The sequence below is a fragment of the Stegodyphus dumicola genome, chromosome 10 (assembly GCF_044657685.1).
Source record: "Stegodyphus dumicola isolate Sdum_Otavi_A_Nest chromosome 10, ASM4465768v1".
NCBI classification, from domain to species: Eukaryota; Metazoa; Arthropoda; class Arachnida; order Araneae; family Eresidae; genus Stegodyphus; species Stegodyphus dumicola.
The window spans coordinates 17,557,328-17,584,725 of record NC_140777.1 but is presented as its reverse complement, the minus strand read 5'-3'; the positions used below and the strand labels follow the sequence as shown (position 1 = coordinate 17,584,725).

General features: G+C 34.4%; 1 protein-coding gene across 1 annotated transcript in view; it reads left to right on the top strand.

Annotated features, from left to right (window-relative positions):
- Nucleotides 1-27,398, top strand: part of LOC118204475 (protein 60A-like) — a 72,421-nt gene that overhangs the window by 21,073 nt on the left and 23,950 nt on the right. The window contains exons 2-3 of the mRNA XM_085824678.1: nt 13,177-13,390; nt 22,370-22,521. Coding sequence (XP_085680804.1) covers nt 13,177-13,390; nt 22,370-22,521 — 366 coding nt within the window. The remainder of the gene's footprint in view (nt 1-13,176; nt 13,391-22,369; nt 22,522-27,398) is intronic.

Sequence of the window (27,398 nt, the reverse complement as noted above, 5' to 3'; positions counted from 1 at the left end):
GTTTTTAAATTATTAAAAGAGGCCGGTCTTACAATTAACGCCTCAAAATGCAAGTTCGCAACTAAAGAACTTAAATATCTCGGTTATAAAATTTCGCAAAAGGGTATAGAAACGCAAGATTCAAAAATAAAAGCTATTAAGAATTTCCCACCGCCCAACACCGCCAAGAAACTTTCGTCTTTCCTTGGACTATGTTCTTATTATCGATCTTTCATAAAAGATTTCGCTAATATTGTTGAACCACTCTTAGTAATCAAAAGAAAAAAGAGTAAATTTACGTGGACAGCTGAAGCTAACACAGCTTTTGAAAGATTAAAAGAAGCGCTTATTAATGCCCCTGTTTTAAAATTCCCTGAGGGGGACGAAAACCTGGAAATTGCGGCAGATGCATCAGACTATGCGGTGGGTGCGGTTCTTATGCAAAATAACCATCCGCTGGCATTTTTTAGTAAAACATTGAATCAAACACAAAGGAATTATACAGCTACAGAAAGAGAAACATTAGCCGTATTAATGGCTGTACACAAATTTCGAGTTTATTTCGGCAAATCGCCAGTAACAGTCTTTTCGGATCATGCGGCTGTTGGTAGACTTTACTCGGGAAAAAACCTAACGCCCAGGTTAATAAGATGGGCTTTAAAACTCCAAGAATATAATATCACTATAAAATATAAACCGGGTAAGGAAAACAATGTAGCTGACGCACTTTCTCGTATAAAACTGGACGATGAAGGTAATGAACTTAAATGCGCTGTGTTGACTTCAAAAATTTTAGATTCTAGAGATACGGTTATTACTGAACTGAAAGCTGATCCTGAATTTGGAAATATCTATGCTTATCTGAAAGACCCCGAAAGCTTTGAGCATACAGATATCGATGCGATAAGAAATAGAGCAAAAAACTATGAAATAATAGATAATTTATTATTCTATACGAAAACAACAAACGAAAATCTTGAGTATAAGCCAGTCATCCCAGCCTCGCTTCGATTAAGCATTTTGAAGGAGTTGCACGAAAAAAAAAACAGCGGGCCACCTCGGGGTCAGGAAGACTATAAAAAGGGTACGCGAGGCGGTATATTTCCCGCAATTATACAAAATAGTAACGGCGTATGTCAGGTCCTGCAATCAATGTCAGTTAATAAATGATATTAATTACAGCCCGGCCGGGTACTTAAATAGCATTCGCGCTACATTTCCGAATGAAATTTTAGGCATAGATCTCCTTGGTCCCTTCCCCCAGAGCGAGTTAAATAAAAATCGTTTTCTTTTAGTAATAGTAGATCATTTTTCAAAATGGATAGAAATTGTTCCACTTAAACGCGCGTCAGCCAAAACAGTCGCAGATGCATTCTTACACAGATACATTTTAAAATACGGTGCACCGATAAAAGTCATTAGCGATAACGGAAAACAATTCATTAGTCAAATATTTGAAAACATATGCAATGGAATTGATATACGCCATATCAAAATGGTTCCGTATAGACCACAGGCTAACATAGCAGAAAGAGTTAATAAAAACATTGTAAAAATAATTCGCAGTTACGTTAGCACACATCACAAGCGCTGGGATGGCTACATAAATGAATTAGCTTATGCTTTAAGAACGGCACATCATGATACTACGGGAAAAACTCCAGCAGAATTATTTTTAGGCAGAAAGTTAATTACGCCTTTAGATAAATTATTCTTTGTGCAACAAAGAGAGCAGGAATTCAGACAAAAGGACGTGCAAAAGCTAATTGATCAGGCGCTTAAAACCTCGGATACGGCAAGAAATAGGCAGAAGTTATATTATGATAGAAAACGCCGTGAAGCAGATTTTAAAGTTGGGGATAAAGTATTGAAACGGAAATTTTCTTTATCAAGTGCCCAGACAATTTTATGGCAAAGCTAGCTCCAAAGTTTGAAGGCCCCTATGTAATTCAGGAAATCAAAGGAGTAGTCTTATACCTTAAAAACGAGAGAGGGAAAATCTGTAAAGCAAGTCCCGACCAGGTGAAAAAATACTATAATCCAAATGATTTTGAAATCCTTAAAAGTTTCTTGCAGGACTCAAGTCTAAACGAAATAGAAGGGCCAGAGACTGCAACAACTATTCCACCACCCAAGAAACGGAGAACTGAAGAGAGACCTAGCACTTCTACAACCCGGACGAAGGTATCAAAAAGAAAAAAGGATTTTCAAACTCCGGCGTTTAAGAAAAACAAAAATACAGATGAACCGGGTAAAGAAACCGTGGTAAAGACGAAAACACCACCTACAAAAGATGGCAGGAGAAATTACACATCAAGGAGAACGCGCACACGGCCACAGAGTCAGGTGCCAGCAAGGCCGCCGTTCCGGAAACTGAAACGCCAACAGGAGGCAGAGAAGTACGAGGAACAGAAGAAATTCAAGGACTCCAGACCGGAGGACGTCAAGACCAGCCGTCCCAGGCAGAAACGCAAAGGCCAACAACCAGACGATTACTCCGTCAAGAGGCCAGCATGTAGAGGACGCAAAAGAAAGAGCAACGGGGACGACACGCGGAGATCAATAAGGAGAAGATTGACATCCATGACACCTCTAACTTGGGATCAATTTTGTCAAAAACGGATGACGGAGTTTCAAGCATCGAAAACTCAAAGATAAGTTAAAACCTTCTATAATTTTTTTTTTCTCTTTTGTTCCGAAATGTTATGCATAAGTACGAAGTTCTATGTTTTGACGAAAGTCAATATGTCTCGGTTGAGACTTAGTTTTGTTTTACTTTATTTAGCTAAGGCAGAAGTATTATTTTCTTTAAGTGTAAAAGCTAAAAACAAGCATTTTCTGTTGGTCGAAAGACTAATTCTGTTATGTTAAAGCCAAAATTTGGCCGGAGATAAAAATAACTTCGTATTCTTGTACTAATAAGAATTTTAGTTTCAGTACCGCCAGCTTGGCGAAGAATGAGTAAAGTAAAAATTTATTTTCTCTTATTCATTTTTATGGTAAATTGTAAAAAGCATATGTATTAAACTTTTGTAAATGTATGTAAATACTTGCATGTTATGTAAAAGTAGAATTCAGTCTAGAAGCATAAAATTGAAGATGCTAAAAGTGAATGCTTAAAAGCAATGAAGTCAAAATTTAAGTATTAAACTGTAAAGTCATGCTTTAGAGCGAAAGCCTGCATGTTTAAAGATGAATGAGGGGGAAGCTGGAATGAATGTGTTTTGTAGGGTTCTCCACCTACATTTGAATTTTTAAGAATATTAAAGTAGCTCATTGAGTTGTAGAATGTCGAGTAAGGTGTGTCTATTTGGTTGTTGAATTCTAACAAATCATGGTGGTTAGGGGAAGTGTTGTAAGACTAAAACACGAATATTCCCGTTTGACACCACACATGGTGGAGAGCCAGGGTAAAGTTAAATTAATGCTTGAAAAATTGAATGAATGTGAAGTAAGCAATAACTAAGAAAAACGAATCGTTAAAAACAAAAATTTATTGTGTCAAGAAAGTGTAAATTATAATGTATGTAGAAAGATACTGATACTTATTCCTTCCAGATGCTGGAAGGAAAGACCAAGATTGATTGATGAAGTCCAGGAAAAGTGGCTGTAAGAAGAAAGCTTTGTAACGAATAACAGAATTTTAATATATAATTGTTACATAAGATTTTTTTTTGTGTAAACGAGGCTTTCGCCAGTTAGTTCAGAATTAGATAAACTTACAACAGGTCGTTTGTAGGACCTGCTTCCAAGTTTTCCAAATTCTGGCAGCGGCAAATGTAGGGTTTATATTTATTTTAACTAACATTTATTTTAAGTTTAAACTATCTTTCCTGTCAAGCCTTACTTTCCCCTGGAACTGCCAATGCCAGAATATGTAAATTTGAGTAGAACGCGCAAGGATTCAAATTATCAGCGGAAGTAGTATGATTTAAATAGAAGGAAACGAGTTCAGTGTGGGAGTTATTCTTACTTAGCGAGCGCGGAGGTAGTTATCGAGAATTGAAGAACCCCGCGTTGCGGCCTATGTGCTTGGCGGGAAGTAGTTGCAATTGTTCCAGTGAGCTTCAAGTCTGTTGAATTAGCAGCCGTATTGTAAAACGCGGTGAGTTAGTTATTTTAGAGAGCCTCGTAGTTAGAATATTGTCTTTACTTTCTTTTCAGGTTTTTATTTTTATTTGACTGCCTAGTGGGCACAGTCTGCAAGCGTCAAGAGGACGCCATTGTAATTTATTACGTTGAATAAAAAGGGACTTACACCCTTTATAAGACTCTGTGGTTTATACAAGCTTTCACAGTCACCTCTTGGTTGCGTACTAGTTAGAGGCGCGCAACGTTATAACATCATAACTCATTTTTTCCCTACTAACTACAATTTTATATATTCAAGAAGTACATCTAAGACATGATCATTTTCTATGTTCTAGCAAATCAATTCAATTGCGAACATACTATTAAGACTTGCGATTTTAGAAGACTTGCATGTATTAACGATGTCAACGTTTCTTCGTTTTTATAAAATTCACATCAAATCATGTCGCATTCGAATGTGGTGTAAGAGATCACTTTTTCTTTTAAACACTTGTAAACAATGGATGCAATTTATAAGAAGAGAAGTATCATGCTGTTTCAAAACATCATCATCAGCATATTTCTGTTTCTTTCGACACCGGCAAAATTAAAAAAAAAAAAAAAAGGTTCGTGAGATTTTCTTCAAATTCTGTTTTACTTGAAAAAATGTCCGAACATTCAATACAATGTAAAGATTCATATTGTTTTAAATTATGCTCACTAAATATTTTTTATCACGATTTACTCTTAAAAGTAATTTTATAAGTTTTCATATCCTTTTTACATGAAAAGAACTTGTGATTATTCACTACAAAATTCTAAGACGAGAAGCTTCGCGACTTTTCAAACTACAAACTTAAATTTCTTAGGACATACACTACATCTGATGTTTCTTTCATGAGATTTCAAATATCTCTTCAGATTACTCGTATTCAAGAAACCTTACAAATATATCAAATAAGTTCAGCGAATAATCGCTTCATAAACTCTTAAATTTTCAACACGAGTGAATCACTTGAAGCATATACTGCACTGTAAACATACAATACTTAAAAAAATTGTTATAAAAAATAAAAATACATTCATTTCACCAAGAAGCTTTTCTATTTAAATACATTTATTTATTTCCAAAGAACAAGTTTCTGTATTATACATAAAATATACTTAGGATTTTCTTTCATTAGTTAATATCAAATTAACAACAATATCCATTTACTGATATTTGATATACATGTTTGCTTAAAAATTAAAACTAAAATTTCAATATATTTCTATTAAAAAAAAACATAAGGAAAAAAAATACTCATAACATCAACCAAAGACAGAAATTTAAATAGAATAGCTGTACTTATATTAGTGCATTTTTATAATCTTCATAATATTTCGATTCAAAAAACCTATTACAAAATAAATGAAACATTTTTTTCTGCCTTAAAGAATCTCTTATATTTTTAAAATTAATACATAAAAATATATCTTCCCCAATATATTTAATTCTATCCTCAACACTTATTATAATGCAATCATGTCTTGTTTGTGAAGGATGATTTACAATACAACCTTCGCATTTAAATAGTTTTTTAATCACTGAATTTAATTCAGTTTTGATAGAGTTTATGACTTCTTTAAAAAGTTCATCATCATCACTTACCATATCCGAACAATTGTTTTTACATTTGATTTGCAACGGTAAAATAATTTCAAAAATACTTTTATATAAAGTATTAGATACATCAGGAATAATTTCTTTCAATTTTTTTAAAATATCACAGTTTACTTTTAGGTATGTAGGTTTTAGTTTAAAAGAATTTTCATCTTGTTTAAAAACTTGTTGAAAAATACACTCACCTTCTTTGTTGAAAACTACCAACTCATTATTGCAAATGATGCTGGCAGTCGTATAGACAAGATTAAATTCATATATTTTTGAGGAAAATTCTTGCCATGTTGCAGGAGTTATAACAACACCGCGTGTAGTAGGGTATAATATTTTATTTTGTTCCACACATTCACGTAGATGAATGTTCATTCTGTTTTCAAACTGATTTATGGACACAAAATATCCCCAACCAAGAGTCCACTGTGCAATCAACTTCGAACTTTCTTTTTTCTGTTCTCGATTATTCGGCATGAAGATATTTTCAGGAACAGACTTCATATAGTGGGCAAACCAGTCATCCTCTGGAAGTTCATCCTCATTATCTTCCAAGCGTCGTTTTTTAATTTTCGAAATTTTTATGTTTCGGAATGTGATACTAATTCTAGGATCTTTAACGTCAGGTTGAGAGGGTATTCCGTGCATCCAAAATTGATGCGTTGGGGGTTTCATTACAAGGAGAGTTCCATGAGTTAAGTCCACGCTTCGAGATGTGAAATTTCGCCTGGTAAATACCATTTGACGTTTTGCACCTAAACTGATGATAGGTATATCACTTTCAGGTTCGAGACAAGTTTCATTGTCTTTATGCGTTGAAATTTTCGCCACTCCGTCAGGATAATAGTTCAATAAAGCAAAATTATATTTTTTGCCAGTTATCGTTTCAACATAATCTTTTACATTTAGAAGAGTTTGAGTCCATGGTTCTGCACAAATGCTTGTTCCAGAGAATTCGTAACTAAGTCCTTCATCACCAAAACCGAGTACTTTTCTTCGTGGAACATACTGAGTCCCATTAATTTCAAAACTAATATTTTTAAAATCATAATTTGATAGTTCATCTAGCAAAATATCAGCTTCATTTCGTGAATAAAATTCTTCGTATAATTCCACATTTAACTCTGTATCACATATATTCCTCATATTCGCTTCTGAATCTAACGACAATTCTGAATGATATAGAAATACGTAGCATTCTTAAATAGCAAAAATTATTTAAAACATACATTAACGAAATGATTTCATCAACACTTATCGTAATACATTCTTGTCATGTCGAAATTTCACATCTCGAAGCGTGGACTTAACTCATGGAACTCTCCTTGTAATGAAACACCCAACGAATCAATTTTGGATGCACGGAATACCCTCTCAACCTGACGTTAAAGATCCTAGAATTAGTATCACATTCCGAAACATAAAAATTTCGAAAATTAAAAAACGACGCTTGGAAGATAATGAGGATGAACTTCCAGAGGATGACTGGTTTGCCCACTATATGAAGTCTGTTCCTGAAAATATCTTCATGCCGAATAATCGAGAACAGAAAAAAGAAAGTTCGAAGTTGATTGCACAGTGGACTCTTGGTTGGGGATATTTTGTGTCCATAAATCAGTTTGAAAACAGAATGAACATTCATCTACGTGAATGTGTGGAACAAAATAAAATATTATACCCTACTACACGCGGTGTTGTTATAACTCCTGCAACATGGCAAGAATTTTCCTCAAAAATATATGAATTTAATCTTGTCTATACGACTGCCAGCATCATTTGCAATAATGAGTTGGTAATTTTCAACAAAGAAGGTGAGTGTATTTTTCAACAAGTTTTTAAACAAGATGAAAATTCTTTTAAACTAAAACCTACATACCTAAAAGTAAACTGTGATATTTTAAAAAAATTGAAAGAAATTATTCCTGATGTATCTAATACTTTATATAAAAGTATTTTTGAAATTATTTTACCGTTGCAAATCAAATGTAAAAACAATTGTTCGGATATGGTAAGTGATGATGATGAACTTTTTAAAGAAGTCATAAACTCTATCAAAACTGAATTAAATTCAGTGATTAAAAAACTATTTAAATGCGAAGGTTGTATTGTAAATCATCCTTCACAAACAAGACATGATTGCATTATAATAAGTGTTGAGGATAGAATTAAATATATTGGGGAAGATATATTTTTATGTATTAATTTTAAAAATATAAGAGATTCTTTAAGGCAGAAAAAAATGTTTCATTTATTTTGTAATAGGTTTTTTGAATCGAAATGTTATGAAGATTATAAAAATGCACTAATATAAGTACAGCTATTCTATTTAAATTTCTGTCTTTGGTTGATGTTATGAGTATTTTTTTTTTCCTTATGTTTTTTTTTAATAGAAATATATTGAAATTTTAGTTTTAATTTTAAAGCAAACATGTATATCAAATATCAGTAAATGGATATTGTTGTTAATTTGATATTAACTAATGAAAGAAAATCCTAAGTATATTTTATGTATAATACAGAAACTTGTTCTTTGGAAATAAATAAATGTATTTAAATAGAAAAGCTTCTTGGTGAAATGAATGAATTTTTATTTTTTATAACAATTTTTTTTAAGTATTGTATGTTTACAGTGCAGTATATGCTTCAAGTGATTCACTCGTGTTGAAAATTTAAGAGTTTATGAAGCGATTATTCGCTGAACTTATTTGATATATTTGTAAGGTTTCTTGAATACGAGTAATCTGAAGAGATATTTGAAATCTCATGAAAGAAACATCAGATGTAGTGTATGTCCTAAGAAATTTAAGTTTGTAGTTTGAAAAGTCGCGAAGCTTCTCGTCTTAGAATTTTGTAGTGAATAATCACAAGTTCTTTTCATGTAAAAAGGATATGAAAACTTATAAAGTTACTTTTAAGAGTAAATCGTGATAAAAAATATTTAGTGAGCATAAGAATTTAAAACAATATGAATCTTTACATCGTATTGAATGTTCGGACATTTTTTCAAGTAAAACAGAATTTGAAGAAAATCTCACGAACCTTTTTTTTTTTTTTTAATTTTGCCGGTGTCAAAAGAAACAGAAATATGCTGATGATGATGTTTTGAAACAGCATGATACTTCTCTTCTTATAAATTGCATCCATTGTTTACAAGTGTTTAAAAGAAAAAGTGATCTCTTACACCACATTCGAATGCGACATGATTTGATGTGAATCTTATAAAAACGAAGAAACGTTGACATCGTTAATACATGCAAGTCTTCTAAAATCGCAAGTCTTAATAGTATGTTCGCAATTGAATCGATTTGCTAGAACATAGAAAATGATCATGTCTTAGATGTACTTCTTGAATATATAAAATTGTAGTTAGTAGGGAAAAAATGAGTTATGATGTAGTTACACTGAGTTAACACTGAGTTATGATATCGGTGTTTGAAATGGTAATCAACAGTTACATTTAAAATGTGTCGTGAGTGTGAAAATGCAGAAATAAAAGAGCTTTGGCGAATTTAATAAACTTGGTTCAATGTGGTTGATGGAAAAATTTGTTCCATGTGAATTAAATAGTGTAAGATATGAACCTCTTTCTCTCAATAGTTAATTATTCAATTGTAAGACAATTAAACTTTAAATATATATGCATATAGTACATGTAATGATTAATATTACATTGATTAATGTAAATAACTGATGATATGTGTATTAACATAGTGAATGTTCGCTTTTATGAAGTTCTAAGCATTACTTTAAATACCATTCATAAAACTTTTATCTCATATATACAAAGATGACAATATCTATTGAGTTTTCGCTTATTCTTTGGAATGTATGAAAGTTTAAATATTTTTTTTTTTAATTTAGTGTAGATTGGAGTAAAATATCTGTATCTTTCTTCATTTCAATCGGTAATATCTGTATGCTGGTAAAGGTACATATGTTCGTAAGAATTATACTGTGTCACATTTTTGACAATCTTCTTTCATTCATATTAGCTAATAAGAGAATTATTGAAGTTAGTAAAGTAATGAAAATCAACGTTATTGAAAGAAAACTCTAAAAGCATTTACATTTCCAGAAATATATCAAAGTTCCTTTTCTTAAAAACAGCAGGTGTATCGTAGTTTTTATTTCTACTTCATTAAAAGCTGAACTTGTAAAATAAAAATTTTCTATTAGTGTAAGGTAAACAAAAAGAAAATCAAGAGACAATCCGTATCATGAATGAAATTCAAGTCTTACATCGGATTAAAAAGAAATATTCTGAATCTAAATGTTTATGCCTATTTAGCACAAAATGCGTTTATTTGTGTTATAAATTTAACTAAAACCATTCTTATAACAGTATGTTGCCTTTAAACTGGGTAAAAGTGTTAAGTATATTTTCTGATGGTATTGATATACCTGTCAAAGAAGTTCTAGAAACCTCAAATGTCGAAAGAGCATATGATAAGAATCTCCTTTCCTATCGCTACGTCAGTTACAGGTTAAGGGGTGGCTTGAATGGATAAAGGAAATGTTTGTGCAAAAATATAGTAGTTCTATTTTGAAATGAGAAATAATTCGCTTTTTGTCAATTAAGGAAACTTGTGGTATTATTAAACAGAATGTCAGTGAAAGACATTGCGTTTGCATAGTGAATTATGAAGGTACTGAAATGTAGTAAAGAAGGTGAATGAAAGAATTAATTTGAACAAATAAGGTAAGGCTATCATTAAAAGAAAAAACTGTTTAAAAGATGTATGTTAGAGTTAAAAGTTAGATGTTAAAATTTAAAAAGATGTAACAGAGTAAAACCAAAGACTACTGGTAATTCCTATCTGGAAAACAGTAATTTGAGTACGATATTGAAAAAGTTGGTTTTAAGAATTTCTTTATGCATGTGATGCAAAACAATTGCTAGTTTATCATGAGTGCTGACATAGATGCAATTAGTGCAGGAAAAATAGTAAAATTAGTATAGTTAGTGTCTCTAAAATATGAAAAAATAATAGTGTGAGCAGTGTAAATTCATTTGAAGTACTGAAATATGACATAGACTAAATATCAGAAAATGTAAGAAATATTTTGGTATGTGTGGATGAAACACTGAACGTGGTTGTAAAATTAGAAATGAAAATTATCAACACACTTAAAGGTAATCGGGATTTAAAACTAAATATGATGTTAGAAACTTTGAAGACCATAAAACTATATGAGAAAGAAATACATTTAGATATAAATGGTATTAAACTGTAAAGTTGTGAATGGAAATTTCTGAGTAAAACCTGTAGATGATCTATTATGATCGAGGAATAAAACAAGTATTATAAAAATTGTAAGGAAATATTTGAATATGGAGTAAATGAAAACAATCCATATCGTTAAAATGAATTAAAAGGGATAAAATGTTGGAATTACGAGTGATGAGACGGAAATAAAAACATTATAATAAATAAGTTAAACTAGAATTAAGAAATATAAACACAGAAGGGAAATCATGAACGTAAGAGAAGCAATTAACAGTTATAGACTTAAGTTTTTTAAAAAAAATATTCGGTAATGTAAGGAAGATATTGTTAAACATGTAAAAGAAATTAGAAATTCTGTAGAAAATTTAGTAAAAGAACTAAGATCACGAAAAATAAACGTTTCTTTTTAAATAGAATTTCAAACCACTAAGTTAAAGTGTGTATAGAATACTAGAATGGTTTAAAAAAAGTAAATGAAGTTAAAATTCAGAATATATTGAACATTATAACGTTAAAAAAGTGTGAAATTGCATCTAAAATTAAGTAATGTAACAAATAAACAGCATGTGCGGGAACGTTTGTGAAATATAATATATAAGTTAAAAATCAGGGTATGCTGAAATGGTATGAAAAAAAAACTAGTATGTGGAAATTAAATAAAATATTACAAATTAGAAACGTTAAGGATTAAAAAAATATGACAGTAAATAAATATGTTATTATGAACAGAAAACCTGAGAAATAAGTTAAAGTTTCATGGAAAACTAGAAAGAATAAAAGTATCAGAATAAAATTGAGTAATAAAAAAAAATTATCTTGTAATTTCATTTTCATGACATGATGAACTATCATTAAAGGAAATACTTTTTTTTTTATATTTGTTTCTTTTACATTGTTTTCAGAGTCGCGCATTGAATCATTTTAACACCAGACTTAAAAAATATATTTCTAAGACATATAATTCACTTTTTCGTCAAGAAAGGGCAGCATCGACATTTCATCAAAATTAAGATGCAGAAAATATTTCCCGTTGCCAATTAAAAAAAAACTAACTTTAAATGAAAAGCAGGAGGTCTACAACTCAACCAGTAGTCTACCAACAACTCAACTCCACTCGTGACCCCGCCTCCTAATGTGATGACGTTGCCTTTGGCCCCGCCCTCTGTGTGACGTCATTGACCACGCCCCCTGACCCTCCTGATGCAGAACTGTCATTTTCATGCTACTAATTACCCTTTATTGCTCAAAATAAGGATTAACAGACGGCTCCTTTCTCAGGGCGTACAGCAAAGCCTCCCCTTGGGCTTAAACTCAAAATTATAGGAAATAAGAACTTAACTAATGACTAACTAAAAAGATTTAGCCAAAGTTAACACAATTTTAAGTAGCTGGCCCCTAAATATTGAATTCTCTAGCGAAGCTATCAAGCGTCCTTAATACGGCGCTAGTCAGAAACTCTGCTTCTCTCTCCCGAAGTTAGTAGAACTTCGACTGAAGTACTACACCTGCTCATTTGCATTAATTGCGATTCTAAAAACACATTCTGGTAAGGAATTTGTAAACTGAAATTAGGAGAGATAGGAAAGGAGCTTTAACTTAAAAATAACTGTTTTTAAACTTAGAATAAATCTTGCAATTGTATAAGATTTATTTTCCCAGAAGAAAGGGTTTGCAGTTATGGAATTTTCCATAAAAATATTCGTACAGCTCTTATCAGAATGACAGAGGAGAATGAGAAGTTACACTCAAACTACTCAAAATGTTAAACACAACGCAATGCAAAACGCATCTAAAGAGCAAAGCTCGCATGGAAATCTCTCAATATTTCGAAATTGAATTTGATCTAATGGTCTCTCCAGTCATATATAGCTTTCCCCTTGCCGACGAGAAATTCATAGTATCTGACACATTTCTCCAAATTATTGGACGGCATATACAGCTGCAGTTACATATAAGGGTGGGATACAATTACAGTTAAACAGGCATTTAGGATAATAACTGCTGTACAGGTCCTGTTCAGCCGAACTGTTGATCCCACAAGCAATGTATTTTACCTACTTTCCTATAATATATAAACGGTTGAGACTTCGGCAATTCGATCGAAATATCCAAATGATAACGTTAAACGGTGTCTACCGCGTTAATGAAAATTTTAGATATTTTTACTTTCGTATATTTCAATTAAATGGTCTGAATGCAGTTTATTTTATTTTTATTTAATATTTTCGTTCTTCACAATTGCAGTTCATCATCAGTATCCTCACCTGAGACACGAAAGAAACAGACGATTCTGGTTTAGTGTGACTGAAATGTCATTAGAAAAAGAAGTGGTAGTTGGGGCAGAACTGCGAATTTACAGAAACTTTACTGAAAATCGTTTGCACAAAAGACAAGACAAACAGGATAGAAATATCGAGTACACTTTAAGTTTGTATGCTGTGTCTGAAGAACGTGCTAAGTAAGAATTTTATTTCCATTATTTAATCTTTTTAATATTTATATAATAAAAAAGGTACTTAAGTATTATTCCGTCGACCGTGAAAGTTGGCCAATCTCGTCTGCAGAATTCTTAAAAGAAATGAAAGTCTTTTTGTTTGTTACACAATCAGTATTCGACACGCTTTGTTTTTGCGTTTTAAAAAGGTTTTCACAAAAGTGATGGGACACTTGTGCTTTACGAAAGGAAACTGCAATAAAATAAATTAAAAAAACATGTAAAATTTTTGTGGGTGTGTTTCATACTTAAATTTAGTAACAATTATTACATAATTTGCATTTTCTCAAAATATTAAAATATTAATTTAATAAAAATACAATTGTTTAGAACGGAGCAAAAAATGGCTGTGATGGGACACTTACTTTTCCATCAAATATTTATCCAAAAATTTTACTTTTTAAAAGGTTTTAATACTTTGTTGGATTTCCTTTTACTTTTAAAACATGATTTAATCTTCTTGGGATGGATTCGACTAATTTTTTTGTGATTTCTGGAGTGATTTTACCCCATTCTTCTTGAAGCACCGATTTTAATTATTGTTTCGAAGAAATGGTGTGTTTGCGAATGCTTGATTCCAATTCTTGCCAAATATTCTCTATGGGATTTAAGTGTGGAGATTATGAGGGTGTTTTTATTATTTCAGGACAGTTATACAGCAGCCAGAGTCTAACGTTCAAAGCACTGTGCTTGGGGTCATTGTCCTGGTAGAATTTAAAATCGTTATGAAGGTTCAATTTTCGTGCTGAAGATTTCAAATTTTGATTTAAAATGTCAATATACTTGTACCGATCCATTATATTGTCAATAAAAACAAGATTACCAACTCCAGCGTAGGACATACACCCCCATACCATAACTCCTCCTCCACCACGTTTAACTGTTGGCACCAAGTTCTGTTTGCGAAATTCTTCCCTGGGTTTTCTCCATACCAAGATTCTACCGTCAGAACCAAATATATTAAATTTACTCTCATCAGTAAATATAACTTCATTCCAGTAATCAGAATTCTTATTTTTATGTTGGATTTTGCGAAAGCCAGTCTGAGTTTTCTATTCTTTTCACTTACGAAGAATTTTTTCCTGGCTGCTCTACCGTGATATCCAGTAGATCGAATTACTCTTCTAATAGTCTCAGAATTAACAATTACTCCATATAATGTTTGTAAATCAGCAGCAACTTTAGGAGCACTCATTCTTGGATTTTTTTAAATATTTCGAACGATAATTCGCTTTATTCCATTGGATAGCTTTGATGGTCGGCCAGGTCTTTTATCCTGAATCATATGATTCTTTTTATATCGTTTAATGATATTGAAAACTGTTGAATGACTGAAGTTAACTGTTTCAGCGGTTTCTCTAATAGATTTTCCACGTTAATTTTCGAATTTCAGGCAAAGTTTCTTTTCGTTTAGCATTCATGGCTGCACAGATCTAAAAAACACAAAAATTCCAAAACAAACTGGAGAGAAATACTGCAGACGATTTTATAAATTATTTTCAATTGCTTTTGAGTAAAAATAAATAACCCAAAAGATATTTTTATTGCTTACTTCAGACGATTTTTCTTGCATAGTACGTAGTGTCCCATCACTTATGTGAGCCATTTTTTGCTTCTTTCTAAACAATTGTATTTTTATTAAATTAATATTTTAATATTTTGAGAAAATGTATGTTATGTAATAATTGTTTCTAAATGTAAGTATGAAATAAACCCATAAAAAATTTTTACATGTTTTCTTAATTAATTTTATTACAGTTTCCTTTTTTAAAGCACAAGTGTCCCATCACTTTTGTGAGACACTGTATTTCTACTATTTTGCTAGGCTATCTGATTTCACTGAAAGCTTTGTTTTAAACGCTATGAATACAGATTTTCCGAAGGTAATTTTTCCAAATTACTGCTATTTTGTTTGCCATATTCAGCAGATCATATCGAGAGCAGGATTAAGATAACTGTTTTTTTTTTCCTTCAAAATTCAAGGAAAAATACAGCAATAACAGTTAATTTATATCCTTGTTTCTAAAGACAAAACATAGCTTATTGAGAATCAAAAGGTGTTACTAGTAGTTTAATCTGACTTGAGTTTTAAACCAGGCGAAAGGGCTGACTGCATGTTTGGATGTTGTGGTTTTTCCTACGTGTATAACCTGAATACGAGCCAGTTTTCCCGAGGAAGTCCTCCATGAAGGCGTTCCTCTCCTTAGCCCTCCGAAAGTTGCTGAACACTGGTAGTTCGGTCCGAGTTTCGAATCCCGCGAATGGGCTGGCTGCATGGGCGTTTTTGTGGTTTTCCCCATGTGTAACGTGTATACGAGCCAGTTTCCCTTAGAAAGTCCTCCACGAAGGCAGCCTTCCTAGGCAGATAGCCCTCGTGTGCTTTGCCATAATTAAATACACCAAAACACCTTAGCCCTCCAATAGCCCTCTTATGCTTTGCTATATTCAAATAACCTAACCTTAGTCCTAGAGAGTCTTTTACGAAGGCATTCCTCTTGTTAAGCAGATAACCTGCGTGGGTTTGCTATATTCAAATAACCTAAAGTTACCAAAGGTCCATTATTGGCATTAAATCGCTCTGCTTGGCGAGTATTTCATTATCAAAGGGATCAAACGTAAGTAACCTCCCCCCCCCCCAAAGAAAAAAAAGTGCACCCAGATGGGAGGTAGTCTGCCTCAATGAAATCGAGCATACAGGTTCGTCACTATTTGATCTGTAAATGATTTTTCGTATAAATCCGTGCATTTTATTGATTTACTTTTATTTAATCATGGTAAAGCACACGAGAGCTATCTGCCTAAGACGAGAGATGCCTTTGTGGAGGACGTTTTAAGGGAAACTGGCTCGTATACACGTTACACGTGGGAAAACCACGAAAACATCCATGCAACCAGCCCGTTCACCGAGGTTCGAGCCCGGTCGAACTATCAGTGTTCAGCGACTTTATCGCTCGGCCGCTGGTAGGCGCCTGTCGTATTGTGAAAAATGTGCGGTAGTTTTATTTTGACCAGTGTTCCTAAGGTGAAATCGCCAATTTTAGGTGTACTGTATTTTTTAGATGAAATCAGCAAGAATTTAATCAGTTGGGCGCTTTCGAGAAAAGTCACAAACCACTAGTGGCCCACCACATAACTATTTAATAATGGATTATTAAGATAAGTTAGAATGATTGATCTACTTGTCTGACGTCGCTTAAGTATGGGTATTCGCAAAGGCACCTCGTAATGTTAAGGTGTACGGAAATCGAAGACGCATCATGTGAGGAAAAAAAGGTTGAATTGTAGGAGAGCAGTCGCACTATGTACACTCATGTGCGAAATTAAGAGAATTTGCATGTTATGCCTAATTTCTGAAAAGTAGTGCATAGATTTTAATGAAATTTGGTATGACTATATATATTTATAACACACAAAGCGTTGTACCATTCAAAAGTCACATTATGTATGCAGGATTACCAGTAAATCTCATAATGCAGAGTTTCTTAAAATGCATGTTGAGATATCAAAAATAAAATGAGTCAGTGGGGTATGGTCCCCTCTAATAGCCGGACAGGTGGCACTACATGACAGCTAGTGATGAGTCGGTATTACCGAACGGGGTATTTTGTAACGGGTACTTAGTTGTAACGGTTACTGAAAATCGGTACATCCAAGTACCCGTTACTTCAGTACCGAAATCGGTACTTTTCGGTATTCGTTACTTCTGTACCGAAACGGGTGCTTTTCGGTATTCGTTACTTTGTAACGAAAATATGCGTCTCTTCTAGGTATTCGTTACTGGAGGATGGATGAGGGTTCAGCTCACTTCGGTTTTGGTACGAGGACAGTAGTATCTGGTTGTATTTGCGAAATGGTGATATGCGCTCCTTGTGTCCATGAATGGTCTGCTCCTCAGACACTTCCGTAATTGACATGTTTTCTTATATTCAAAATCTTACTCCGTACAGATAAAATCAAACACGTGGTGACGTGGCAGAGTTCCTTCAGTGCGCAAAATCGTTAGCTGCGTATTTCGGTACTCCAAATCGTTACTAGGGCACTTCGGTACTCCAAATCGTTACTAGGGTACTTTGGTACTCCAAGTCGTTACTAGGCTACTTCGGTACTCCAAATCGTTACTAGGGTACTCGGGTACAGTAAAGCGTTACTAGGCTACTCCGGTACAGCAAACCGTTACTCCGGTATTTCGTTACTTCGGTACTCCAAATCGTTACTTGGGTACTCGGTACTTGAAATCGGTTTTCGGTACTTTTCAAAGTAACGGTTACTTGAGTAACGGGTATTTTGTACCAGGTACTTGTCTGTACCCGTTACTCTAGTACCGGGTACAAGAATGTACCGAAGTTGCCCATCACTAATGCAGCATTTAGAACACGAGGAGTTGAGTAGTCTCTGTGGCAATCGATCCCATTTCTGCAGCAAGACAGTTTTCAACTCTGAGACGGTTCTCTAAGAGGGACGGTGAAATGAAATTCCCCTAGACATGATCTATAGGGTTAAGGTCAGGAGATCTGCTAGGTTAATCCATCCAGCGAATATGCTCACTTTTCAAGTAATCGTCGATCTACTGAGCCCTATGTGGACAAGCGTTGTCGTCCATTAACAGGAACCTAGGACCAACTACGCCCCTCAAAAGTCAAACATAGGGCTGTATGATCCCGTCTGTATACTCCACAGCAATCAGGGAGACTTTGTCAAACACATGCAGAGGTGTGCGGCCGTCCAACATAACGCCTGCCCAAACCTCTACAACCGCAAAGATCGTTTTCCTTTACGAGAGAGAGATGATATCGTGTTCCAGGCTTTCTCCAGATACAGGGACGCGGTGAATCAGTGTCCAGGTTGAATCTCGAGTCATCTTGAAAAATACACGGTGCTCTACTGAAGTCCGGTCCAACCGCATGTTGTCTGCTCCATGCTAAACGCGTTGTCTTGTGTGCTGCAGTGAGCGGGATGCAGACAGCAGGTCTTCTAGGGTCGTGGAACTCGGGTTCCATTGACAGCGAATAGCTGCGAAGTTGTAGCAATCCTATATTTTGCAGCGCTGAAAATGCAAAAGATCCTCATACGTCGTTGTGGATCTCGGTCGACCTTGTAGAGGTCTTCTCGGTATGGATCCAGTGTCCTGAAACTGCTTCCACGAACTGCAGACGGTACTGGACGTTACACTGAGTTCCGTAGCCACGTGCATTTGCGATTGGTCTGCCTCCTATTTACAGGCAATTCTCCATCTCATTTCATCATCCACACTTTCGTGGTTACTCATTTTATCTGATACCTCATAAAATTTACCTACCTCTGGCTAGAAACACGGGGAATATCGTAAGGGAGAAACAGCATATAAATCGCCGAAAGTCTCCCGTGCGCTTATGAGGTTGGCGTTTTCGAGGTTTTCCCCACGCGTAATGTGCATAAGAGTCAGTTTTGCTTACAAAGTTCTCCACGAGGCACCCTTACCCTTAGGCAAATAACCGTCGAATGCTTTGCTATAATCAAACAAACCAGACCAAACAATAGATATATAAATAAGTAGCTTAAAAACTGCTATATTTTATGTATACTCATTAAGTAGTATTTCAATATATATAATGATTAAAAGAAAGGAAAAGTCGGATCCTAACTGATTGTATATAATGTAATCCCCATGAAGGCCCTAACAATTCTTTCTCACTTAAAGTCGTAACCCAAAAAGAGAACAAATTAAACTTCAGATACGTATACAATACTGAATCTAATACAAAAAATACAAAATATAAAAATAAATTATATATGTACGAAATCTAACTAACTATTTATATTGATATTACGTAAATATAGGTATGGTAATGAACATTGTATAATAAAGATATTTTATACCTTATTCTACATTTGGTTCCATTTATATATACCTATACATAGATATATATAATTTAAGGATTCCGTTTAAGGATTATAGTAGTAGTTAATACTACTACATATAAAACACAAAAGTGCATCAATAATGTATTTTTCAGTATTATTTAACTTCATTCTTAGGAATTTTCTGCAGTCTAGTTTGCGTTATTTTATTCATAAGTCTCAAATAAAAACAATTATTGGTTATATGCCATTAGAAAATTAACCAAAAAGCAGCGACCACGATGTAATTGAGAAACAGTCCTTAGCCGTGAAAAGGTTGAAAGCCATTCGGTTATGACTATTATCTCACATACTCAGCTACTTCGCATACATGGAACATAGCATTCGAAATGAAAAACTCAATATTTACTACAAATTCATTCGTGTAACAAATATCTGTCTTTCTACACCTATGGCTTTAAAAAAGGATGTTATTTATCTTACAGTTTATCGTTAAGTAATACATTTTCATTGTACAAAATTGCATTCATTCGAAGAATTCAATTTGTATTTTCCTCTGTATAAAACTGAAAGTAGAGAAGTTAGATGTTTAAACAACCCCCGCATTTTCTGAAGATCCCTAGCGAGATTGTCCGCTCCTTGTCAGCTCTCCCCCTGAAAAAAGGGATTGTAAATTTATGACCTGACCGCAAATGAGGGTATTTCACTCATTTTATCTGATACCTCATAAAATTTACCCACCTTGGCTAGAAACATGGGGAATATCGTAAGGGAGAAACAGCATATAAATCGCCGAAAATCCCCCGTGCGCTTACACCCTCCCCCCCCACAATCAGAGCTCCACAGACACGCACGTGTACGCTTACGTATTCGACTTTGAATATTTGCATGATTCTTTGGCGGCATAAAACTTTTGGTTCGACAGTTTTCGAAAAATTCACATAATTTGCAAGTTCTTTTAATTCTGCACACGAGTGTATAAGTACATACTAAATAATTTTTATTGCATGCATTAGTAAAATTTGGCGCACATTTCAAGAACCTTGCGGCACACTCAAGTGCCGTGGCACAGTGGTTGAGAATCACTGTCATAACAGAACCATGTTGAATAGTTGCGCGATTACTTTAGTACGTTTCTCAATGTGTAAGATGAATAGGAGCCACTTCTCTTAGAAAGACCTCTGCGAAGGCAACCAGCGATGATGATGATGTTGCTGCTCCTCGTCGCTCCTACTCCTCCTCTCCACCGCTCTTGAAACTAACTTTTTGTCCGTTTGTCATGGATCATCAGGATAAAATAGGTATTTAGCATTTAAAATATGCTTTTACCTATATTTGAAGTTTTCGCCCGAAGGCATTGGCGTTATTTAAAAGTTTAAGAGCACGAGTGCTCACGGCGTAAAGGCGAATCCATGGCCGAGTACCGCCATCTAGTGACCAAAAGAGTCTTTAACTGAAAGCGTGACATTTAATCACGAACTTGAGCTGTTGTAGGGGGAACTCAGTCAGTATGAGCACTATTATTATTTCCTCTTGCATTTATTATATAATTTACAGGTAGAGAACACATATATCTTGTAATATTTGAAGTATGCTGTGATTTTACACATTAGGACAATAACGGTTTGAAGATAGAAATACACAACACAAATCACTAAATGCAAAACCTGCTTAGTCAGGTATTGTAAAGTCTATAGCCCGCTTTGCCGGATGAAAAAACTTGTAAACTTGAAAAACACATTTGAAAATGATGATAATGATAATAAGTGAATACATAACTAGGCAAACGTTTTTCGCGAATCTTTAAAGTCGCCAGGACTCACTGGCGACTACTACCCAATGTTTGTGGGAGTGTGTATAATCAGAAAGTACCAAATAATAAAGAAATTACTCTAGATAATAATTAACAATTAAGTAATTGTAGGTAATACCATTGCATATAATCTCTACATAATTATGCGGGAAGACAAAGAAATTGTCAAATTGATTGTTAATATATACATTTTACAATACAGTATTTCCTCGTTTATTTTTCGGGCCCACCAGCGGCCGAGCAGTAAAGTCGCTGAACACTGGTAATTCGGTCCCAGGCTCGAATCCCGCGAACGGGCTGGCTGCATGGGCGTTTTCGTGGTTTTCCCCATGTGTAACGTGTATACGAGCAAGTTTCCCTTAGAAAGTCCTCCACGAAGGCAACCCTCCTCTTAGGCAGATAGCCCTTGAGGCTTTCCATAATCACAGACACACACACTCTCCACGTTTATTTTTCCTCCTAGCTTTTTACCGTTAGGTTCTAAAAACTATTCTCGTCATTTTCCTCTTCCTCTCTCGCACATAATTTTTTTTATTCTGGAAGTTAGTTTACTGGTAAATTGTATTCCCTTGATTATTTTTAATTGTATTTGGTGTTGAATTTGTATTTGCATTTCATCCATTTTATTTCCTCTTGCATTTATTATTTGAAATGCATTTTGCGCATATTCTTCGTTATGCTATCCGGACGTGGCAGACATTCTCACTCTTAAGAGACATTCCAAACGGGTGATTTAACTTGACTTCTATCATTGAGCTTCCAGCTCATCCTGGCATTATTGATTAATGTATTTAGTGTTTTGAAATCCGGGTTTTTGTTCTCTCTCCTTCTTTCAATATCCCTCTTGGGAAATGCGGTCAAGGTTCACTCATGTGAGGTGCCCCTAGGGCTTTGCAAGGTCAATGAGTCACAGCGTTGTGTCTGGCTCAATTACCGTTAGATATCAGATCAGTGTCCGGCCGATATTATAATATTAATATTCTTATTGGAATGCAGGTTTCATTGAAAGAAATAATGTTGTGATAGTTACCTGCACTTTATCCACGAACACTCTTTTCATTTGTTATGTTCTTATTGTAACGATGTTCTTTAGAAGTGAAATGACTCGCATAATTTCCTCCTCTCGATTTGTCGATGATAATATTAGTTGAAAAAAAAAAGAGGGGGAATACGGTATTCCAATTTTACGTATGTAATATAACCTGAGTTTTCTAATGCATTTCATTAATTGATTTATTTGATATAAAATAATGATGATCTTAATCTTGTATTTAAAATATTTGTTATTTTAGTGCGAACACTTTGTTCTTCGTGGATGAGATACTGGTTTCAAGTGAAGATAGTGGATGGCTGATTTTTAATGTGACCGAACAGGTTAAGGAGTGGATTGCATTTCCAAAGAAAAATTTAGGCCTCTATATGGAGATAAAGTCTTCTAGCGTGTGTGAGTGCCGAATTTTTTTTCACTCTAATTTTAAGATAATGTGAAGGTACACTGCTGCCGGAGGGGGGGGGAGAGACAATTCTATATTCCCCGTTCTAACTGGGCCGATTGACGAAATTTAAATTACGTTTTTTATGTCTCGAAAGCGCGACTTAGGATATATATTAGATTTATATATAGCATTGTTCTAACATAGATATTTTGACACTAAATGGGACTTTTTTTGAAATAACATACCTATTTTTTTCCATATTTTGATTCTTCGATTCACATTATGCCAAACTTCCAAGTTTTGTAAAAATCGCGCTAGTAGTTTTTAAAGAAGTATTTCAAAATCCTCATTGTTAATTGAATTTGATATATATTTATTAATATTCTGTTTTTCGGATCTATATTTATTGATTTCTCTTCCTTTCAAATTTCTATATTTAGGTTGATTCCAAAAAAAATTCGTCCACTTTTTATGATTTGTTTTTAAAATTTGTATCTTTAACTAATTTTTAAATATTTTGAAAAGTTTTGAATTATAACCTATAAAATTTTTACCTTCGTCTTAAAGTAGTTGTCTTTCTAAGCATACATGCAAAAAATTAGAGTTTTTTTATTCAAAATTTCTTAAGACATACGTGGATTTACATTATGGCGCGTTTTTAAATTTGGTGCGGCCGATTGCAACCAAAAAGGGAGGTGCACAACTACATGCTATAGCAGTCCTATATACAAAATTTCAACGTTTTGGCGTTATGCGAGATCCATACATACATACTTACGTACGTACTTAAAGACGCCACGAAAAAAAATCTCTTCTGAATCCATTTTAAATCAGTTTTATAATTCGTTTTGGGGAAAAGATTTCTTTATTCTGTCCTTACGTACACATCTCTCGCAAAAACTTCGTTAAATTGCATTCGATATCGTTGAAATATGAAACCCGGAATTTTTCATGATTCCAACACTTCCTTTATTTCGTACAAGGAAGTAAAAAGAGAAAGAATAAATGTATGGTTTAGAAAGAGTGACATCTCTTGTTAAAGCCAGTTTAAAACTGGTTATTTTGTCGTTTGCACATCAAAACGTCGAAGTCATTTTCATTTACTGATTGTGCAAAAAATTTTGTTTCCAGGTGGAAAAGCGTTATAACATGAAATTTTGTTACAAATTAGGTAAATGTGCTACCGGAAACGTTACGCATGATTCGAACAGTATATGGTGATGTGCCATTTTAAAGTGTATGAGTGGTACAACCTTTTTAAATGTCAGCGCGAAAGCTTAAAAATGAACCAAAGCTAGGGCGCCTTCAGCTTTAAATGTTACGTGTATAAACGGTTAGTCCTAGAGATTATAAGCAGTGTTTCGATGATCCGAAGAAATGCTGAAGAAATTGTCTGGCGACTATTCTGAAGGCGATAAATTTATTTGAAGGTTGGCAATATTTTTCTTTATTTATAAAAAATTGTCCGATTACTTTAATATTGCCGCGTCCTGCATTTTGAGTGTCCCCTTGCCGCGTAGAACACCTATACACTCACAAACATCCAAGTTTTCTCTGGAATTCGAATCTGGGTCCATCGATAGCCAGCGTTACTAACCACTATCTGGATACATCTCGGGATTTGTATGCAAGATGGCTATTGTGAAACAGAAAAGTAACCTTATCTTTTTTGAAATAAAATAATATGGCAATGTAAATTAAAATTAAAATTAGACCCCCCGCCCCGAAAAAAAAAAACACCTCAGTTTGATGTAGATTTCGAAAAGCTCTATCGATTTTGAGGACGATTAGACATGAGTCTCTCTTCTTCAGCAGCAAAGACGAAATTTTTCTTTTCTGTCCCCCCCCCCCAATTTTTTTTTGCTTAATTACTATTATAAGAAAAAATATTTTAAACTGAAGCAAACTTGCCAAATAAAGGCCAAAATAGATTATAAAAGTTACCAAGTGATAGAGAAATATCTCCAAGTAAGGAATTAAGTAGTCAAACAGCTTGGTTTCAGTAATTTAAGCAAAAGGAGCAAATTTTGTTTGGCGTCGGATTTGAAAGTGGTTAGACACAAGTCTCTCTTCTTCTCTATCAGGGGAAAAATAAATACATAATTATTAAAAAAAAAAAAAAAAAAACTGAAAGCTTTCGGATTTTATATTACGCCCAAAGGTTTTTTTTTTTTTTTTTTTTTTTTTTTTTTTCCCATTTACACATACAGGGGTTGGACAAAAATATGGAAACACCTTTAAAAAAACATGTTTCTTTGCTTAATATGGTGTAGGAAACCCGTTGGCATCCAAAACAGCTTGCAGTCTTCTCGGAATGCATAAATACAGTTCCTGTATGTTTGCCAAGGGAATATTATACCATTCTTCCTGCAAAACGGTGGCAAGTTCAGATAACGATGTTGGCGGTGGATAACGAGAACGCACTTTCCGTTCCAATGTAGACCACAAAGGTTCGATAATATTCAGGTCTGGTGACTGTGGTGGCCAGGGGAAATGGGACAACTCATCCTCGTGCTCAGAAAACCAGTCCTGGACAATGTGAGCTGTGTGAACAGGCGCTTTGTCGTCTTGGAAGACACCATCACCATCGGGGAACAAAGTTTGTACCATGGGATGAACTTGATCGGCCAAAATGTTCACACAAGTCTTGGCAGTCATGTGCCCTGACACAGTTATCATGGGGCTAGCAGAGAACCACGATATGGCTGCCCAAACCATAACAGAACCCCCGCCATGTTTCACTCTTGGCAACAAGCAGTCTGTATTATAGGCTTGAGATGGCGTTCTCCAGACGTAAACTCGGCCAGAAGTGGGAAACAATGTGAAAGAAGACTCGTCAGACCATATTACTCGCTTCCACTGCTCTATAGTCCAGGCTTTATGACTTAAACACCACCTTTTCCTGTTACGGGCATTAGCATCACTGATGAGTGGCTTCTTGATTGCACCACGGCCAGCAATTCCCTGTTTATGAAGCTCCCTTCTAATGGTTTTGGTACTCACAGGGTTCGGTAACACAACATTCATTTCAGCAGTAACTTTTGCAGCTGCGGTCTTCTTATTTTTTGTCACAATTGCCCTTAATGATCGTCTGTCACGATCACTCGGGACACACTTTCGTCCGCGCTGTGATTTAGCAGATGATGTTTTTCCGCTTTTCAAATATGCGGAATAAATCTTCGGTACAGTACCTCTTGAAACACTAAACACCTCGGCTACCTTGCTTACGGAAGCACCTACCAAACGTGCTCCAACAATTTGCCCACGTTCGAAGTCTGTTAACTCTGACATAATGCAATGACAACCTCACATAACAGTACTCCGACAACAACTGAACTATTTAGCACATTTACGAAGTTGTATAGGTGGCGTCAGTAGTCAAAAACGCCAGCGCCACCTACATATTTCATTAAAATCAATCTTTCTTTTCAAACATGCATTTCACAAGGTGTTTCCATATTTTTGTCCATCCACTGTACATACACGTTTGGAGATAATTTAAGCTAAAAATACTTAGAAACAGCATATCTTTTGAATTTCCGATAGGCAGTGTCGCTCGCTGGACATAAAAATATTTTATTCCGCACAGCGTGTTGACACTGCTCGCTTTGAAATCATTCGGTTTCTTAATCAAGAATTCGTTAAAGTTTAAAAAATATGAAATAGATAATAAAATAAACTCGATATTCAGGATTCGAACTTCCAGGTGCCCATATTCGGGAGGAGGACTAAATTCAAAATTTGATGGCTCTAGGTACGATTGTTTTTTCACAATGCGAGAAACATGCATACATTCATGCAGATTCTTCATTATTTAATTTCTTTAAATATAAATCACGGCGATAACATTTGGTGGCAACAGCTTCAAAAGTGATTCAGCGCAAAATGCCGTTTCGAGACTCATAGCCCATCTGGGCTAACGCTCCTTTGGGATAAATAAATAAATAAAAAAGAGGGGAAAATAAATCCAGGAAAAGATGTACAGTGTCTCACAAAAGTTATGGGACACTTGTGCTTTACAAAAGGAAACTGTAATAAAATAAATTAAAAAACATGTAAACATTTTTTGTGGGTGTGTTTCATACTTAAATTTAGTAACAAATATTATACATAACATACATTTTCTCAAAATATTAAAATATTAATTTAATAAAAATGCAATTGTTTAGAACGGAGCAAAAAATGACTCACATAAGTGATGGGACACCATTAGATACTACTACGTACTGCAATAAAAATATTTTTTGGGGGTTTTTATTTTTACTCAAAAGCAATTGGCGGTAATTTATAAAATCGTCTGCAGTATTTCTCTCCAGTTTGCTTTGGAATTTTTGTGTTTTTTTAGCTCTGTGCAGCCATGAATGCTAAACGAAAAGAAACTTTGCCTGAAATTCGAAAATTAACCTGGAAAATCTATAAGAAAAACTGCTGAAACTGTTAACTTGAGTCATTCAACAGTTTTCAATATCATTAAACGATATAAAAAGTATCATATGATTCAGGATAAAAGACCTGGCCGACCATCAAAGCTATCCAATGGAATAAAGCGAATTATCGTTCGAAATATTAAAAAAAATCCAAGAATGAGTGCTCCTAAAGTTGCTGCTGATTTACAAGCATTATATGGAGTAATTGTTAATCCTGAGACTATTAGAAGAGTAATTCGATCTGCTGGGTATCACGGTAGAGCAGCCGGGAAAAAATTCTTCGTAAGTGAAAAGAATAGAAAACTCAAGACTGGCTTTCGCAAAATCCAACGTAAATAAGAATTCTGATTCCGGAATGAAGTAATATTTGCTGATGAGGGTAAATTTAATATATTTGGTTCTGAAGGTAGCATCTTGGTGTGGAGAAAACCCAGGGAAGAATTTCGTAAACAGAACTT